The sequence below is a fragment of the Ipomoea nil genome, unplaced genomic scaffold (genome assembly GCF_001879475.1).
Source record: "Ipomoea nil cultivar Tokyo-kokei standard unplaced genomic scaffold, Asagao_1.1 scaffold0642, whole genome shotgun sequence".
In the NCBI taxonomy this organism is placed as follows: domain Eukaryota; kingdom Viridiplantae; phylum Streptophyta; class Magnoliopsida; order Solanales; family Convolvulaceae; genus Ipomoea; species Ipomoea nil.
In genome coordinates this window covers 4,282,379-4,303,485 of record NW_017617070.1, presented here as the reverse complement: position 1 = coordinate 4,303,485, position 21,107 = coordinate 4,282,379, and the positions used below count along the sequence as shown (strand labels likewise).

The following is a 21,107-nucleotide window of genomic DNA, read 5'->3' as shown; positions in this document are numbered from 1 at the left end:
GTCGATCGTGAAAAAAATAATAATAATAAAGGAACTACACTTCATAACTAAAACTCTAATGATTGGTTTACTAGTAAAATATGGATTTCATTGTAATAGACAAAAAAAAAAAAAAATTATTTACCCACAACCATAAAACTACGTTAGGTATACCGAGATATATTTAGAGTATATACTTAGCTCATTTAATTTGATCTCCTACTCAACTCTGCAACCTTTTAGTAATGCTCTTAATTCAAAAGTGACCTTAGCATTATAATTACATTGATTGCTAATGAATAATCAAGTTTTAGGCCATTTATATGATGGCTATTTTTTATGCGATTAAATAAGAATAATTCCTAGTTGTATTGTGACATTATGATAATTATCTTTAAAAAATTAAACTTAAAAAATTTACAAAAAAAAAAAAGAAGGAGGAGGAGAAATGGAGAATGCAACTTTAGGTTCAATTATATATGATCTTTATTAAATATATAGGGTATGAAGACTAGCTACTGACTTTAATAACTTTGGTTCTAAATATATGCAAGACATAGCACATGCTCTCTCACCCTACAATTACTCTCTCATTCCTAATTTGTACAGACGTACCACATAGGTCATCCTCCCTATGAATTTACTATCATTATTAAGATTCCCATAGGTTTACTAGCTCATTTCCAAGATAAAGAAATACGAATTGATACGTTATGCTTCACTACATTGAAATTAAATGTATATAGAAAAGTTTGGCATGTGCAATAACATATTATAACTTTAATAATATGCTGAATACATGTTATATGATTATATTATACATTATATACACATATAATATTTATTAATATGTATTTAGAAAAATTCAATAATATAACTTCCTTAATTATAATTTATATTTTATATTGCAAGACTTATAATTAAAATAATTATATTTAGAAATTAACAAAATTAGTATTTTAATTTTGTATGATTAATTAAGGGAATTTCATATATAAATTAAATTAACACAATTTAATTTTTAAATTTGTATAGATTACTATAGTCTCTAACTATATTATGGAGCGTTTGGTTGGAAGGAATTACAATTTTATTCTCACCAAATTCTCACATAATTCCGAAAGCAAGCAAATTGTTTTATTTGGTTGGAGGAAATTACAATTACACGGAATTGAAACTCCCTCATTTTCATTCTTCCCAATTCCGTCATTTTCATGGAATTGGAATCTCATGTCCCTTCCTTTCAAAAAAAAAAAAAAAAAAAAAAAAAAAAGAATCTCATTCACCCGCTTAGTATTTTAATTCCATGGATTTTAGGATGAAAAAAAAAAAAAAGGTAACTTTGAGACAAAATTACTCATTCTCTATTTTAACCTAAAATTGATGTTTGGCATCTCTCTTTTGAATGTTTGATTATAGTGTGTCTTCTTCTTCTACTCTTAACACATAACACAGAACGTCAATTAGTAGGCCAACCTCAATCAAATATGTTTTCTCGAAACTCATTTATCTATTTTATTGCTTTCATTATGCAATTCTATGGTTCATTTATACATCGTTTTACATAAATTTTCAAAAGCAAAATTTGAATTTGGTCATTTAGAATTTGTAATAATAATAATAATAATATTAATAATAATAATAATAATAGTTAATACAACCTTAGGTTCTCCGAGTATAATGATTTTACTACGTTTAATCCTAAACATTCAAATTGACCACCTTTAGTCCTTCAACTTTCAATTTGTTAGCATCCATGGTCCAAGTTAATCATCTATGGTCCTTCAACAATTAAATTTTAACCAACCATGGTCCTTTCAAGAGGACCCCGGTGGGTTAAATTTTATAACTTAAAAGATTATGGATGGTTAACTTGGACAATGAATCGTTAAATTAGAAAGTCGAAGGACCACAGATTGTCAATTTAAAAGTTTAGGACTAAACGTGGCAAAATCACTATACTCGGAGGACCCCATAATAATAATAATAATAATATTAACAACAACAACAACAACAACAACAACAATTCCAATAACAATAACAATAAGTATCGGGGTTTGATCTTCGATGGTAGACATCCTTCTCAACCTAATAAAAATTTCAAAAACCTTTTAAAATTGAAGGGGTAACGTAATAAATTCACATTTTATTCTTTTACTAGTCTTTTCTATGCGCGATGCGCAAAAACATATGCCCAATATTTATATTTTTTAAAATAACTAACAAATCCCTACTAATTAAAATTTATATGAAATCAAATTTATTTATTATAATAATCCAATATATAATGTCTACAAATATTATTATTATTAAAGAATATAAGAAAATATATAGTGGATGCATGTGCATGGTAACAATAATGGAAAAGATAACAGAAGTTATAACGGTAGGGGTATTTTTGTCTAAAAAATTATATAGTACAACTCAAAAAGCACAATGTACAAAATGATTAGCATTTAAAACATGGACATAAATGAGGGATATAACTTTGATTGAGACTTATTATGTTTACATAATTATTATTATTATTAAAATCACTTTCACAACCTTAATTCTATTTGTTAGTCTCATATTTCAAGGTTATTCAACACTAAAAGCATTTCAATAACCCTTGTATGATTTGTTAGGAACTTGAGTCTTGCATAAGGAACTTGAGACAAAGTACAAACAACAAAACACTTGACTTCAGGCATTTGAAAGCCACTATCCTAAAAGATTATGATTTCCCTTACCAAGTTACAAGTGTACTCAAATCATAACTTTTGAGATATAAGAAGATATCGAATTTCTCATGTTACTTTTATGAGAAATTCATTAAAAATGAATAACTTGAGATTTTTTAGTATGTAAATTTTTTTTTTTTTCATAAACTTTGCAGTATCTTAGTCAAGAATTGTATAAATTCTATTATATATATATATATATATATATATATATATATATATATATATATAACTTCCATAATTGAGTCTCAAGTTCTTTGTATGAAATCCATATTCCTCATCCATTACTATGATTATTACGATGACATATGATGGATAATTTCATAATTTTCATATGTTGTCACTTGTCACAATATATGATTCTTTACTAAGCAACAACAGAGTTTCCGAAAACAATTTTAAATACTACAAATCTCAAGTTACTCCATTGGTGAGTTTCTTAAAAAAGCAATATGAGAAATTTGACATATTCTTGTATCTCAAAAGTTATTGTTTGATTACCCTTGTTGCTTAGTTAGGAAAATCGAAAATATTTAGAATTATATTGTGTGTTTCACACGCCTGAAAACGGTGATTAAGTGTTCTTTTGTTTGTACTTAGTGTCAAGTTCCTTATATGGGAAATGTAAAATAATGCTAAAAAAGTGATTTCAATACAAGAAGAAAGGATTTCCTACTTTAGCCCTCTAATTTTAAAGGGACTTTTGAGTTTTTCGTTAAGTTAAAACAAATCCCTAACATCGGGTTAAACGACCTACTTCTTAGGAGTTAGGAGTAAAAATAAATACAATTATAACTTAGGTAAGTTGTCAACATAAGTATAACTCAAAAGGCCAAATATCTAATTTTCCATTATATTCATTTGTTTTGCAAATTGCAATGGCACTATGGTAGTGCCCAATCATCCATTATGTAGTGCTCTACTCTCAAAGGTAATTAGCCTAACAATTCAGCTCTGCATTCAATTCACCAAGCATTATTATATTATTAGTTATTAGCATCTTGCATTGCGATGTCATGCGAATATGCGATGCACATTGCTATGTACACCGTGATAGAGAGTATAACGATCGGATAAAACATGACAAGTAATATTTATAAAATGGGTTTCTGGGTTTTCAAAAAAAAAAAAATGTAAACGTAAAAACATTTAAATATAAAAAATTTTAAGAATATTTTCCCAAATAAAAATGAGAGTTTATTATTTTTAAATGAAGAGAGAAAGAATTGTTGTTACGTTTGTAGAGAAATGGTAACGCATTACGCATATGAGGAAAGGAAATGGGTATGTGGAAAATTGGAGAGCAATTTATTTGTGTTGTACATTTATACATCATTTTACGATAAATTTTCAAAAGCAAAATTTGAATTGAATCATTTAGAATTTGTAATTGTAATAATAATAATAAGGGGAAATTGCACTTTTCATCCCTAAGTTATAGGGTAATTGTAGAATTCGTCCCTAAGTGTTGGTCATGCTCACTTTTTGTCCCTAAGTTATCATTAGCGTTGCACTTTTCGGCCCTGAGTTATAAGGTAATTGTAGGATTCGTCCCTAAGTGTTGGTCATGTTCACTTTCCATCCCTAAGTTATCATTGACGTTGCACTTTTCGTCCCTGAGTTATACTAAAATTGCAAATTTCGCCCATAATCACTACTACATAAATTGTATACTATGTCACTTTTTAAATAACCGTTGTCTAATATATTGTGTTATACACTTATACTACGTCACTTAATAGACGACGGTTGTTTAAATAACTACCAATGTAGTTGACATACACGGCAGTTTTTTAACCACCGTATATAGTTAACATACACGACGATTTCCAAAACCGTCGTAGAAAGTGTATATTTACAACGGCAGTCACTTACACGCGCGACACTTCGAAAATTGTCGTGTATGTGTAAAAAAATCGCCGGTGGTTATTTAAAGTGTATGACGTAAAAAAAAAATTAATTAAGTTATATACGGCGGTTATTTAAAAACCCGTTGTCTATTAAATGGCGTAGTATAACAAAATATATAAGACGGTGGTTATTTAAAAAACATCTGTCTATTAAGTGACGTAGTATACCATTTATGTAGTAGTGATTAGGGACGAAAATTGCAATTTTAGTATAACTCAGGGACGAAAAGTGCAACGCAAATGATAACTTAGGGACGCAAAGTGAGCATAAACAACACTCGGGGACAAATTCTACAATTACTCTATAACTCAGGGACAAAAAGTGCAACACTAATGATAACTTAGGGACGAAAATTGAGCATGACCAACACTCAGGGACGGATTTTACAATTACCCTATAACTTAGGGACGTAAAATGCAATTTTCCCTAATAATAATAATAATAATAATAATAATAATGATAATAATGATAATAATGATAATAATAATAATAATAATAATAATAATAATAATAATAATAATAATAATAATAATAATAATAATAATACAATCTGAGGTCCTCCGACTATAATGATTTCACCACGTCTAATCCTAAAATTTCAAATTGACCACCTTTAGTCCTTCAACTTTCAATTTATTAACATCCGTGGTCCAAGTTAATCATCTATGGCCCTTCAACTATTAAACTTTAACCAATCATGGTCCTTTCAAGAGGACCACGGTGGGTTAAATTTCATAAGTTAAAGGATCATGAGTGGTTAACTTGGACAATGAATCGTTAAATTAGAAAGTCAAAGACCACAGATTGTCAATTTAAAAGTTTAGGACTAAACTTGGCAAAACCACTATACTCGGAGGACCTCATGTGACATTAATAATAATAATAATAATAATAATAATAATAATAATAACAACAACAACAACAACAACAACAACAACAACAACAACAACAACAACGACAACGACAACGACAACGACAACGACAACGACAACGACAACGACAACGACAACGACAACGACAACGACAACGACAACGACAACGACAACGACAACGACAACAACAACAACAACAACAACAACAAGTATCGGGGGTTTTCAAATAATAAGTATCGGCATTTTGGAGTTTATACTATTTATTCCCTTTCAATTTCATGTATACCAAACATTATAATTGAAATTCCCATTAATTTTATTCCTGCAAACCAAACACTGGAATTTTAATTACCACTTTATCCTACATTATTCTTCTCGAATAGAATTGCAATTCCTTTCCCACATAATTTCCTCCTTCCAACCAAACGCCCCGTAATAAATATAGTATATGTCTACATAAATGAATATAAAAGATACGTTGATAACACTTTGTTATTATATAGATATAAATAAATATCATATCATTTTTTCTCCTTAAATGAAAAACATTTTTCTTTTACATTGATATCCAAGTTTTGTTTCAAAACCTACTTTGAAGATATTTTAAACTTTTGTTTGTTATCAAACATAGTATATAAAGATGGACTGCTTAATTGACGGATTTGACTTAGTTTCAGCCACGTGCGTTTAGTCGTCCTAAACTTTTAAATTGATCACATGTGATTCTTTTACTTTCAAATTGCTATTATACATGGTATGTGGTCCTTTCACTAGGACTATAGCTAGTTAAATTTTAAAAGTTAAAGGACCATGAATAGTTAACTTAAATCACAGATAATAACAATTTAAAAATTGATAAATCATAAGTGATCAGTTTGATAATTTAAGACTAGATAGGGACAAAATCACTATACTCAGAAGACCTTATCTAGCATTAACTCAAAATGTTCCTTTCCACATATGTTTAGCCATACCCAAATTTTGAGAGCTGATGGTTTAACCATTCACATGTTTAGCGAATATGCTCAACTCCCAACTCCCATCCCGTATAGTAATTAGGCCTAGAAAAAAAGGACACTTTCATGCGATGAAGCAAGCTAGGACGATGATGGGCATACCTGCCATTCCTGCCAATGCCATTATGAATTATATTTAGAGAAAAAAAGCATATTTTGTCACAGGTCATTGAGTTATTTTTAAGTTTTGATTCAGTCCTTCTATTATGATTGTATTTATTTTTAACTCATCTATTATAAGCGAAATGTTGTGTTTCATCTTCAATGTTAGACATCCACCTCAGCCTAATAAAAATTTCAAAAACCTTTTAAAATTGAAGGGGTAATGTAATAAATTCACATTTTATTCTTTTTTTTATTATTATTATTAAAATCACTTCCGCAACATTAATTCTATTTTTTAGTCTCATATTTCAAGGTTATTCAAAACTAAGGGGCCGTTTGGTTCACGGAATGTTAGATTACCTTAGGAATGTTAGATTGCTGGGAATATTAGATTACTGGGAATGTTAGATTCCTGTGTTTGGTTAAAATCAGGGGCGGAGGCAGGATTTGTTGGTGCGGGGGGCCAATCACAATTTGTTAGATCTCTTTTGGATCTAATAATGAACTGAGAATAATTAACTCCATTGTTTTATCCTCAAACTTATTGTTCAACTTTTGCAACTGAGAATCAACCATCGCATTAAAAATATCAACTTTGTAATGATATCCAATTGTTAATTCATCTTGCTGATGCGTAGCCCTTCCTCTTCTTGCAATATATTGAGCATCAAAATCGGCACAGTTATGTTGACAGTTTCACAACTTGCAAATGGATTTATTTGGGATTTTAAATCTTCATAATTCTTTCTTTTAAAGAAAAACCAATACTTTGTGTCTTTTTCATTTCAACTCAATCTTCCTGTTAATTTTTTGATATATCAATTCAATTAACTAAAACGAACAAAATAAATAAATAGACAAAGATTAAAGTAGTAGAAATTTAAAGATTCTTGTAGCAAAATGATAATTTATTATTATAATAAGAACAATTGTAATGTATTTTATTTGCAAATTAAAAAGCTAACTAGATAGCAAATTAGCAATCTACTGTCCACATAATTAGCAATATAATCCACTGTCCACAGCAAGCCTTGTGATGCAAACTGAATAAACTTTTATCATCTTTTGTGTGCAAGTAAAATGTGGTGTTGTCTTATTGACAAATAACATCCCCGGCCAAATAGCTATATGGGTTCAGAATTCTAACCATTACTATCTTTTACATTGTAGTATCTGTTCATATACTTTCTCAACCTACTGAAACACAGAGAGCTAATAACGCCTCCACTGAGGCTCGAACTTATAACCTTCCAAATGGAAGTCCAACCCAGATACCATTAGACCACATAGTCCTGGTCTCTATTTAATTCTTTAATTGTATCAAGTTTGCGAGTTGTACAGAATTCCAAAAATTCAAATGCTTTAAAAACTATAAATGCATTCAAGAAATGAAAAATTACATGTAGATTTGGAGCTTGAAGTTGTAAAAAGAACACACGATTAATGCAAAGGTTAAAGTGCGAATTGCGAAAATTCGAACTGTGCCGTGAGCTCTATTCAACTGCCGTCTAGTTTAAATGATTTGAGAATTGAGATTGAAAGTCAAAAGACAAATAGTATAAAGCTTATTTTAAAAATTTACTTTGAGGGGGGCAAAATAGCAAATATTTGGAGAGGGGCCAAAAAAAAACTATAAAACTATTTAAAAAAAAAAAAAAAAAATTGGTGAGGGGGGCCAAGGCCCCCTCCTTCTCTCAAGTGGCTCCGCCACTGGTTAAAATTGAGGTATTTAATATAATCATGTTTGATTTAGGGTTATACATATATATATATATATATATATATATATATATATATATATATATATATATATATAGAAAAGCGCTCATATGTGGTCATGTTATTAGGTGTGGTCGTGTGGTCGTATCTGTGTCGTTGAATCAGTTTAATCTAACGGCAGTGATAATTCTGAGAATTTTCGCGCGTTTTGGTAAGTGGGGGAGTTATGGTAATTACAGTACTGGTCATTTATAGCGGGCGGGTTTCAGAATACACCAACCATGTTGACAACATACACCAATAGTGTAATAAAACACACCACAGTGAAACACACCAATGGTGTATTCCCGTGTTATGGTAATTACAATGGCCATTTATAGCGGCCGGCTTCCAGAATACACCAACAGTGTTGACAACATGCACCAATAGTGTAATAAAACACACAACAATGTGATTTCCCTCTATTCCGGTGTTTTATGACGAGTTTACCCTTGCAGTTCGCTAGGTAGGAGAATGTGCGCGAAAATACTATATATATATATATATATATATATATATATATATATATATATATATATATATATATATATATATATATATATATATATATATATATATATATATAGTATCCTTAACATATTTTCATATATTTTAATAAAAAACTTAAAAATTAAATTAAATAAATAAGATAACGATATAATATATAATTACATGATTTTAAAATATTAACTTAAATCTTGAACTTGAGAAACAAAATTATTTTATATGCTAACATAACGTAATAAAAAATATATAATATAATTACAAAAATAATAATAATAATAATAATAATAATAATAATAATAATAATAATAATAATAATAATAATAATCTAACATAAAATATATATCTTTAAATAATTAGAATTAAAATGACAAAATTTATAAATATCCAAGGTTATCTTACATTACCTAACAAAATGAAGGGAATCACATTCCCTTCAAAATCCTATGTGGAGGGAATGTTGCATTCCCTGGGAATGTTATATTCCCTCAGAGAATATGAACTAAACATAGGAATGTAAGCTCGGTAATGTCACATTCCCTTGGTTATGTAATATAACCTGAACCAAACGCCCCCTAAGAGCATTTCAATAATCCTTGTATGATTTGTTAGGAACCTGAGTCTCGCATAAGGAACTTGAGACAAAGTACAAACAACAAAATACTTGATCACCGTCTTCATGCATTTGAAAGCCACTATCCTAAAAGATTATGATTTTTGTTGGTCCCGGTAGGGTCAAAGAGAGTCTAGAGGGGGGGGGGGGGGGGTGAATAGACTCTAATCGATTTTTTTTCGAATAATCTCCTTTCGGAGATATACGCAACGGATATAGTATTTTTGTTTTAAATATTTTTTGCACACTTTCGTGTTAGTAAAACTTAGCGTTTGGTCGATATGATATGATATGCAAAGCACGAAAGTAAAAGTGATAAGTAAAGAGAGATGGACAAAGAGATTTTTATAGTGGTTCGGCCAACTGTGCCTACTCCACTCTTCTTTCTCAACTTGTGAAAGGGTTTGCACTATCACTCCTAGTACAAACTACTTCAAGCTGGCTTCCTTGATCACTAAGCCGGACAGCCACTTGAAAGGTTTTTCAACTCCTCGAGTTTACTCCGCCTCTATCAACTTCTTCCTAAGTTGAGATGTTGAAAAGATAATCTGATGTTTCTCCAAAAGGTTGAAGCTTGTCTTGACGTCTGGATTGATCTTCACTTGAGAAAATTACAAGACTGCTTCTAGTTGTGAAGTATGAAGGTGAATGTGCCTTTTGAAAAACTTACAACTAACACTGGTTATGAAAAGCTTTTGGAGATGAGACTATTTGAAGAGCTTTTCTTAAGATTGCAAGAGTGAGTTAACTAGCACCTTCTTCAATGGTGAAGAGAGGTATTTATTGGTGAAAAAATTCATCCGTTGGAGGGAGATGAAAATTTCAAACCTAATAACCAGTGTGTATTACTCAGTGGGCATTGGGCATTTAATGCACTTGTACTGTATAGCCATTGGAGCCAAAAGCATTATGGCTTTTGTCCTTGATCTCTGACAAAAAGGTACAAGCCTTTTAATGCTCATTGTCTTTAGTGAAAATCATTCCTAGGACACATTTTGTCCGAATGATTTGCCCATCTGAGTGATAGACAACATTCTCATTGTTTCTCTTAATGAGTGTTGTCTTTCTACAAGTCTGTCCTTGACTTGTTCACTTAGGAATGAGGAACGAAAGATTGTCCTCATCTTTCGTCCTTCCTTCTTAGACGAAGGTTCCTTTTGCAAAGGCAGTCTATTCGAGACTTGCTTTAATCCTTCTTTCGTCTGAAAGCATCTTTCGATCATCTTCGAATCTTCATGTAGACCTATTATACTAGTCTCGTGCATGGTTTAACATCTCATGCCTATGTCATATGAGACTTATCTAACAACGAAAAATAGGGGTCTACAATCTAAGACAGTTTGGTATCATCAAAATCTAAATACACTTGTTCATAACAATTTTCCTTACCAAGTCAATAATTTTTTAGATACAAGAAGATGTCAAATTTATCATGTTACTTTTATGAGAAATTCATTAAAGGAATAACTTGAAATTTGTAATATGTAAAATTTCTTTCATAAACTTTAAAGTATCTTAGTCAAGAAGCGTATAACTTCTATTTTATATATATATATATATATATATATATATATATATATATATATATATATATATATATATATATATATCTAACTTCCATAACTGAGTCTCAAGTTCCTTGTATGAAATCCATGTTCCTCATCCATTACTATGATTATTAAGATGACTTATGATGGATAATTTTCATATGTTGTCACTTGTCACAATATATGATTCTCGACTAAGGAACAACAGAGTTTACGAAAACAATTTTACATACTAGAAATCTCAAGTTACTCCATTGGTGAATTTCTTAAAAAAGCAACATGAGAAATTTAACATATTCTTGTATCTCAAAAGTTCTTGTTTGATTACCCTTTGTTGCTTAGTTAGGAAAATCGAAAATATTTAGAATTGTGTGTTTTACATGCCTGAAAACGGTGATTAAGTGTTTCTTTGTTTGTACTTAGTGTCAAGTTCCTTAGATAGAAAATGTAAAATAATGCTAAGAAAGTGATTTCAATACAAGAAGAAAAATAAGATGTGGATTTCCTACTTTAGCTCTCTAATTTTAAAGGAACTTTTGAATTTTTCATCAAGTTAAAACGGATCCCTAACATCGGGGGTCAAACAACCTACTTCTTAGGAGTTAGGAGTAAAAATAAATACGATTATAGCTTCGGTAAGTTGTCAATATAAGTATAACTCAAAGACCAAATATCTAGTTTTCCATTATGTTCATTTGTTTTGCAAATTGCAATGGCACTATGGTAGTGCCCAATCCTCCATTAAGTAGTGCTCTACTTTCAAAGGTAATTATCCTAACTATTGGGCTCTGCATTCAATTCACCAAGCATTATTATATTATTAGTTATAAGAATATCAGAATAGAGAATAGAGAGATCAGGGAAGGAAGGCCAGAGACGTTTCTCATTCATCAGTAGTATTCATATACAAAGGTATCATCAATTATAAGGTAATAACAATACATATAAAAGGTAGTTACCTATCAATTACAACTACTACCATATATATAATAATGTCCATATTAATATTTACAACACTCCCCCTTGGACATTATTTGACATGATCCTACCTTGTAAAAAATTTGCTAGGAAAACCCTGTGGGAAAATCCTAGACAAAATAGTATAAATGTATATATATTCATGTCTCGTTAAAAACTTCACTAGGAAAACCTCGTGGGAAAAACCTAGTTGAAAAAAAGAGTACATGATATTTGTAAGAACATATATTGTACTGATTGCCTCATTAAAAACCTTAACTTAAGAAAACCCTGTGGGAAAAACTTAGTTAAGGGAAAAAGAGTACAACCAAAACCTTCCGGGCACAATCGACATAATCTTCAGGATTTTGGGGTTTGTCTACTTAAGCAATTATTTTACACCTTTTCCCCATTTACATTACTATATCATACACATGCCTCGTTAAAAACCTCACTAGAAAACCCAGTGGGAAAAAACTAGTTGAGCAAAAGAGTGCAGGATGTATGTGTATTCTTGTTTTAGATTAGCTGCCTCATTAAAAACCTTAAATTTAAGGAAAAAACCCGTGGGGAAAAACTTAACTAAGGAAAAGAGTACAGTTGTTAGTCATCTAAGACCCAATCTTCAGGATTGATTCATGTAAAATGATACTCCCCCTCAAGATACCAATCTTTAATTCCCATACATTAAATTTCTAAAAATGTATAGAGGAATTTTGTAAATAAATATATACAACTGTCAATGGAATAAATATACTCTATAATAATCTCGTGACTCTTCTGGAGTTCATGTGGTATAATATTGATATCATAATATCTAGTCAAAAAGATTTCATTATGTATCCTTTTATCATTTGTGTAACACAATCTTTATTGACCCTTTATGGGACAATGGGGATAAATATAGTACAACCAGTTTTGAAACTTGGCATTATGGGGATACAAAAATAACAGCCAGTACCCAAGTAGCCTATTGTATATTGGCTTGTCTAAGTATCCAATCAAAAATCATATATTGGCTAACTGATATAAAAAAAATTTATTCAAAGAAAAACTCGATCTTCAAGTCGAGATAATACTTAGCTTTCCTAAGCTTTTGTTTCAAAATCTTCGTCTTTAGATATGAGCTGACATTATCAAGCCCTTTATATATTTCATTGATGTTTTCCACCATCAATATTGACTTAGATAATAAATAATAAATAAGTTCATTATCAACCCTTTATCGAGCACACAATGGTACATATTATTCCTTCAATGAGGATATTAACTCCATTCGCAACCCTTTAAAGAGTAAATATAATGACACTTAAATTCTCATTTCGGGAATTATAAATCCATCCGGGATTTCTCAAAATAAATATTAACTATTTCAGGTCCTATAAAGACCTTAATATTTTAATGTGCGATTTTCACTTTTTCTCATTTTGAGAACTTAAAATCCTTCGGGGATTTTTGAATTTAATATTAGTTGCATATCTAATTTATTATTCTGCCAATGATGTAGCGGAACTTAATGCCATTTATCGTGGGAAAATATGTTTGATTAAAATCAATCAAGGGTATCTGCATGAACCCATAAGACTACAACTCGCTTTATATCATATCACCTCATTATTCTTATTTCTCTTTCGTGCACACACCCACTTGTAACCTTCGGGGTTAACTCTCAACGGTGTATTGTTATAAAGAGAATTATTAATAATTAGTGAGTCGAGCTATGCCTTAATTGCTCCTTTATACGTTAAATAGTCATGACACTTCCGGTGCATAACTCTGGATCCAGATTATCATATAATGGAGCAATTTGTACAAGCTATTGTGTTGTCGACAACTATAATACTTTCATAAATCTCTCCCATATTTATAATAGTTTATGGCAATATTCAAGTCAACCAGATTCTAAACATTTCCCAAAACTTTTCAGATCACATCTGATTGTCCCGCATCCCTAGTATTATGTTTGTTTAGTGCACCTATAAACTGACTAGGGTTTTTCGTCATCTGGACGAACGTCTCAAAGACATAATTAATCAAGGTATATCAAGAGTGACAATGTTTATTTACTAGATCTAGTATAATGATTCTTATCTCTTACACAGATAGATCTCCTACACTTCTGGCATCAAGGAGTATCGATAGATATATTTGGTCCAAATTGGGGATGGTATATGGACCTAGTCACTCTTTTATGATCAGTATGATCAATAGATGTATTTGGCAGATTATTTGCTAATATTGCAAATATATCATCTTCTGAACTTTCAGTTCAGTCTAACTAGTACATGAATAAAATAATGAATATATTTTTATTCTATGGAATTTCTTGGCATTCTATTAAATTTGAACTCTTATCTCCTCCTAATGCCGAGAAACAATCTTCATTAATTAAGTATGCAGTCAGCGTACCCAAGGATATGTATATTAGTCTCATATCATATGCTCTTGGCATTAATTAATCAAGAAACTAAGGCTTCTTTGGTAGCCTTTTTAGAGGTACGCTGTGGTGGTGATATATTGAAATAGACTGCGCACTATAAATAAAAACGCAGATAGGGAAATGTTTATTTTGAAACCATGTACTAGGTATAACAATCCTTGAGGGATTGGTTTGTGATATGCAGTGAGTTAGATTTGGATTTTAAACAAAAGTATATCCCCAAAACAGATAATTCAGTAATTTCTTCTTCACACATGCTAAAGTACTCGTGTGGATAAGAAATTGTAGTATCTAACTCATTATGTTTGCCCTCAGTGACCCAATTGGTCATGCCATAATTAAAAATTGGGTCTCTAAAATGTAAAGATTATCGCAACACAATAAGTTCTCAAAAGTATATGAAATTTACCACAAGTGGCATATAAAATCATATAGGGCAAGCATACACATTGAACAAAATGAGCGAAACATTCGACAATCTTAGGGAGATTAAACGCCAAAAGAAGTATAGATGTTGAAAAAATTATCAAATATTAACAATTTGTTTGCTTCAGGCAAACCAACATGATGTAACTCGCTTTTGGCGGTTAAGCACATAGTATTTTTGCATAGTAGCATAGCATTAAAAACAGAAGTTGCAGACTTCATTCACGAGTCATGAGTCATTGGTCACTCAAAGAACTACTACTGGAGTACAATGTGACTATCATAAATGACATGGAAGATAAAGTAACGTTATAAGTTTACCTTCTTGGCAAAACTATATAAAAAAAATATTATCCTTTTGTTTAAATACTCAAATTTCAGACTTATTTCAATGTCAAAGACTCATGTGAAACAATGCTATAATAAATTAGCGCAACCAATAAACTTGAATTTTGGACAAATAATAATTGACTTTTAAATCAATACCAAGTCAATTTTATATTTGGTGAATTTGTCCTAGTGATATTATCATATAATTAGTGCAATAAATTCGCCTTCTGGGCAAAGTTATATTCAATATTTATGCTATATATCACAATATTTAGACTCATACCATCTAATTGATATCACAAGATCAAATTAAGGTTTAGCAACGACAGGTGCAACCTAACAATGAAAAACCTTATTGAGAATTCATACTATTGTCTCACATATAAGTTGTGTGATAAATCTCAACCGTTATGGCCTATAGCAAATAATTAATTGCCAACTAGAGAAATAACAAATTCTCTTATATGAGCCTAATCGAGAGATTATATGCTAAATATTGTCAATTAAAAATAAGCATATTCAATATGTGATATAATTGTCCCTTGTGTCGTACGATCATGGACACCAAAATCTCAATTAAGTCATGCACATCCACTTTAAACAAAGAGTATCATGTGTGGTACACACAATGCATGACATGAAAAAGAGATTCTATTAATTCATAAATTAGAAAATAAAATGAGAGAAGTACCGTTCGCCAAAGGATAACAAGCACATGTTCTCTGCTGAGCCCATTCATTCCTATTTCGAGGAGTCAAAAATAGCACTTTTCCAAGCATGCTCTCATTTTATCTCATAGTTTCATACAAGTATGAAGACATCACAGAATAGCAAGATATACAAGCTAAACTGAAACTTGGCAGAAAATTTCAGAGTTTTGACCTGGATTGCAGAATTTTCTGGGGAAAAACGGTAACTTATTTTGGCACAAAATTTTGCAGATATTTAGTTCAGCAAGTCTAGAACATACATGAAAATTTTCATGCCAATCCAAGGTCTATAAGTAATTTTCCCAAAATATTTTCCAACACTGCGCCAGACAGAAAAATAACTGGCAGCACACTACCAGAACTTTACAGAATTTTTCTGGAACAACCGAAGCGTATTTTGAACAAAATCTTTTTATAGACATCAAATATCACAAGTCTAGGTTCTCAAAAAAAATTCATGCAAATTGGAGTTCAACAAGTATTTTTTACGAATTTAGTTTTGAAGTTGCATCGGTCAGAATTTTCAGGCAGTTATTACTAGTGTACAATATGACCATTGTAGATGACAATGAGACCCGCATACACCAAATATCCTTCAGGGATTGACTTAGGGTCTATAGATGCTAGAGGAAAAGTAGGCATGTTGGGTAGCTAAAGTCACATTACTAGCAATAGAAATCTGGGCATCAACGCCAACATTTTTAGTAATAAAATGACCAGTACTTGGCAAATTCATGACTAACTTGACCATGATTCAAATTAGACACTCTATCATTATAATTAACCAAAGGACTCTGCCCATTCAAGGAGCCAATAGTACGGCCAGTAGCATCATGAACAACATGAGCATACACTGCTGGAAATTTTCGTTTTTCCGACCTCTTTTCCGACCACTCGAAAAATTGGTTACAAAAACTGGCTTTTTTTCATTTTTTCGTCTTTTCGTCAAAGAGTTACTGCAGTCGGAGATTCGTCGAAAGTTTCGACCACTTTTACGAAGTGGTCGGTATTTCCCGGAAAATTTTTGCCAATTTTTAAAACTGATCTCATTTGCCGACCACCAAATACGGTGGTCGGAAGTCTTTTTTTTTTTTTTTCGAAAACGCAAACAGGCCCAAAATACATTTATAATTTATTAGCTCTTTTGCACAGCTGCCCTAGATCATTTACGCTGATGAAGCCCTCGATTCTCTTAGTATCTGCGATCTAAACCTCTCCTCAATTGACTACGCAGATTTAAACCTTCTCCTACCCAACTCTTTTCCTTGAACGGCCACACCTTCTCCTCCCTTGCTCTTCTACCGATTGACGACGCCTTCTCCTCCTTAGTTCTTCTCCTCGATCGACAACGTCTTCTCCTCCTTAACTCTTCTCCTCGATCGACAACGCCTTCTCCTCCTTAGCTCTTCTCCTCGATCGACAACGTCTTCTCCTCCTTTGCTCTTCTCCTCGATCGACGACGTAATGGTTAGGGTTCTGTATTTCTTAATCTATTGTTAGGGTTCTTTATTTTATAATCTATAGTTTTTAGTTATTTTTCATATAATTAGGGAGGTATAAAAGAACAAAGCTCTGATTCGAAATAATTAGGGCATTGGCCTTCACTTCAAATTGGGGAAAATAGCTTCTTCAGGAAAATCTATCAGGCATTCAGGCAGGCTATCTATGATAGAGAATCCAGAAAATAGTATGTATGACTTTCTACTTGTATTGATACATGCATTTTGCTATAAAAAAAAAAAGATGAGGATTATATATATGCTATAAAAATGTGGATGATGAATATGTTCTAGAGTGAATTTTACTTTTGACATTTAAGTTACGTTGTGTTTGTGGTTTATACAAATGGTTTGCACTTGAGTTGGGATGATATATATGTTTATTATTGGTTGTTTTCCTTTGGTTTAATGACTAAATTTACACTTATCCTTTTTATTTTTCCCTGAAAGGCTTTGAGTACAATAAACATTGGAGAAGAGTCTGAAAAGCTAAATGGTTGGGTTGTTTATTTTAATTTGGAAATCGAATATGGAAATCCTCCATAGGTATTTGGGAACAAAAATGTTCGATGTTGTTAGATTCTTCTTTTAAGTCTATTTTTTTTTCTCTTTTCCTGTATGTGCTTAGAAATGTGATCCTCTTCAGGAAGCGGTTATGAAAGTGTTTCAAAGAGCATTGCAGTATTGTGATTCGAAGAAGGTGCAGCTGGCTTTATTGGGTGTGTATGAGCGGACTGAGCAGCACAAGCTGGGTGATGAGCTGCTAGAGAAAATGGTGAAGAAGTTCAAGCATTCCTGCAAGGTAGTGATGCCTGAAGCCCTGAAATGACTTGCGAAATCTCGTGGTTATGCTCTACTTTTATTGTTTGTAATTATTAATAGTATTTTTATTGTAATTATTCATTCAGGTTTGGCTGAGGCGTATACAGTGGGCATTAAAGAAAAACCACGACAACAGTTAGTCTATTGTAAACTGTGCTCTCGTATGTCTGCCCAGGCATAAGCACATAAAATTTATAACACAAACAGCAATTCTGGAGTTTAAATGTGGGGTGGCTGATAGGGGAAGATCCATGTTTGAAAAAATGCTTAAGGAGTATCCAAAACGAACCGACTTGTGGAGTGTTTATCTTGATCAGGTATGCTCGTCTCGTCTCGCCTCTCCTCTGAAGCTTTATATATATGTATCAAAGTTTTTGTTATTCAATTCACTTGAAAAGGCAGCAGTGTTTGTTTTGTTTAACAATTATTTTTGTTTCAAGGCTTCCATAGGAATATGTTTAAAAAGGAAAACTATACTCAAAGATATGTCAGTGTTATTGTAAAATGGGTCTCTGCTAATTTCAATGCATTTTAACTTTGGAAAACATACATTTTATCCAAGATCAGGAAATGATGTAATGTTGTGTATAATAGACATTTACATATTTGCTTCAGCTGTTATAGCACTAATAAATAACATCCACATTTATCTTTCTAGATCTGAACTTGGGTTAGATCTTGAGTCTGACATAAGCTCGATGTATCATATTGAACAAGTTGTCAAGTGTAGAGTTGTCAGTTCTAGCCCTGCTTCAAGACGAATTGTCCTCAGTTTTACAACAAGACCAATGAGGTTTGTTTTCCTTGGTTTATATTTAAAATTAGACAATACACTTGAGTTAAGATGTGTTTGTGGTTTATACAAATGGATTGATAGAAAACTGAACATTGTTATGTTGTAGATGTAACCTTGATTTCTATTACTGATCGAGTTGGGGTGGTGAATAATATATATATATTTACAATAACATCTTTTATGATATGATCTTCTGGATATGTTAATAATTATATATATATATATATATATATATATATATATATATGTGCAGAACATCAAAGGAGGAAAGGAGGTTTTTGATAGGGAATTATAGGGAGAGTAATGGGCAAAAGAGCAATGTGGCACGTAGTTTCACCTTCAAGGAACTCGCAATAGCCACCCAAAATTTTAAGGAATCCAATCTACTAGGAGAAGGTGGGTTCGGGAGCGTGTACAAAGGAGTCTTCGACTCCCAATTGGCAAACAATCCAAGCATATCATATAGCTAGCTAGTTTGATATTTTTGTTGCATGTGGTGTTTTATATATATATATATATATATATATATATATATATATATATATATATATATATATATTTGCTTGTTTTCCTTTTAGGTGCAAATGACTTCTACCTTTGCTGGCATGTTTTCAGCTGGTTCATTGGCTCCTCCTAGCAGCTGCATGAAGGACAACAGGCTTGCAATTTCTTCAAGCTCATTTGGGAGGAGGAAAAATATTGTTCTATGCAAAACACGCCCTTGCCAAATAACAGCTGCAGCCAAGGAGTTGTATTTCAACAAGGATGGATCAGCTATTAAGAAACTCCAAGTAAGTATTGTTTTGACTATGCTTGTGGATTTTTTTTTTTTTTTTTTTTTGTGTGAATTTTTCTGGACTGTTGTTAATGTTATTTTTTGCTGTTTCAGATTGGTGTTAATAAGCTTTCTGATCTAGTTGGGGTCACATTTGGTCCCAAGGGAAGGAATGTTGTTCTTGAGAGCAAGTATGGTGCTCCAAAAATTGTCAATGATGGAGTTACTGTGACTAGAGGTATATATGATCTAAACTAGTACTCTGTTTTTTTAGTAATGGTGCATTCTGCTTTATTATGTTTAGCAATTAAGTTTATGTTATCAAACTCAGGTGTTTTCCACATTTACGAATTGTACATTAAAATTTTTTTCCGAGTAATAAAAATGGATTTGGTTGGCACTGTAACAAATTATCCCTATTGTTTTCCATTTACTGATGGGTATTGGTGATATATTTTTGGTCTGTCCCATTATTTTTCTACACTGTAGACATAGATATATTTCTGTCCTTTTTTTGGTTCTGAAGTAAGTTAAGTGCAATAACTCTGATTATGATAATCTCTTATAGGTTGAGCTGGAGGACCCTGTGGAGGGAACATAGGTGCTAAGCTGGTAAGACAAGCTGTTGCCAAAACCAATGACTTGGCAGGTGATGGGACAACAACATCTGTTGTTCTTGCACAAGGCCTAATTGCTGAAGGTGTCAAGGTATATATGAAAAATTCATAGGTTGCTAAGTTGCTTCAAATTATATGGACATGCTGTAAGTCATGGAACTCTTTTTATACAAATTGATATTCTGTTTGCAGGTTGTTGCAGCTGGTGCAAACCCTGTCTTGATCACTAGAGGAATTGAGAAGACCACAAAAGTTTTAGTGTCTGAGCTGAAAAACATGTCAAAAGAGGTAAAGAAGCTAACACTTGTGCCAAGTGATTGATATTGTCCAGCTTATATTTGTTTACCAAAGATGTAGTAGTAGTAGTAGAAAGGGTTAAAAGGCAAATGGCAAACCAAAACTGTGGGTTACATTTCACCATACTTTGTAACTGATAGTGAGAAAATGGCTGTTGAATATGAGAACTGTAAGGTAAGTGGTTTTCTTTGAACTTCAATGTTCATTAATTGTTTAAATGCATGTCTCTAGTACGGTTTGTTGATATGTAATGATGAGTATGTTGATATGCATGTTCATTGCTACAAAACCTTATTAGCATGCATGTTTAGCTAATATTTTGACAAATGTATTTTTGATGGTGAAACAATTGCTACTTCTTGATTTAAATGATTGACTAATGTTTAATTTTCTTAAATTGTTAATTGTAT

The 21,107-nt window shown here is 31.7% G+C and overlaps 1 protein-coding gene and 1 long non-coding RNA gene across 6 annotated transcripts; both read left to right on the top strand.

The window, feature by feature from the left end:
• Positions 1-17,066: 17,066 nt before the first annotated feature.
• LOC109174514 lies at positions 17,067-19,438 on the top strand. 5 transcript variants are annotated; one of them, XR_002053083.1, is made up of 5 exons: positions 17,067-17,358; positions 17,841-17,936; positions 18,037-18,192; positions 18,299-18,529; positions 19,262-19,438. It is a non-coding gene; the product is annotated as an uncharacterized LOC109174514 (long non-coding RNA). The 5 variants fall into 5 exon arrangements; XR_002053082.1 differs by having other exon boundaries at positions 17,067-17,578; XR_002053084.1 differs by having other exon boundaries at positions 17,067-17,582.
• A 154-nt stretch (positions 19,439-19,592) lies between these two features.
• LOC109174454 (chaperonin 60 subunit beta 2, chloroplastic-like) lies at positions 19,593-20,884 on the top strand. The gene is made up of 4 exons (XM_019323691.1): positions 19,593-19,799; positions 19,898-20,021; positions 20,352-20,491; positions 20,593-20,884. The coding sequence occupies exons 1-3, from the start codon at positions 19,593-19,595 to the stop codon at positions 20,354-20,356; spliced, it is 336 nt and encodes a 111-aa protein (XP_019179236.1). The 3' UTR covers positions 20,357-20,491; positions 20,593-20,884.
• Positions 20,885-21,107: the final 223 nt, after the last annotated feature.

Bases quoted from the DNA above. Each gene is read 5' to 3' on its own strand.
- LOC109174454 (XM_019323691.1), top strand. From the start codon at position 19,593: ATGACTTCTACCTTTGCTGGCATGTTTTCAGCTGGTTCATTGGCTCCT. The intron at 19,800-19,897 runs GTAAGTATTGTT...TTGCTGTTTCAG, and splicing joins CAGCTATTAAGAAACTCCAA to ATTGGTGTTAATAAGCTTTC.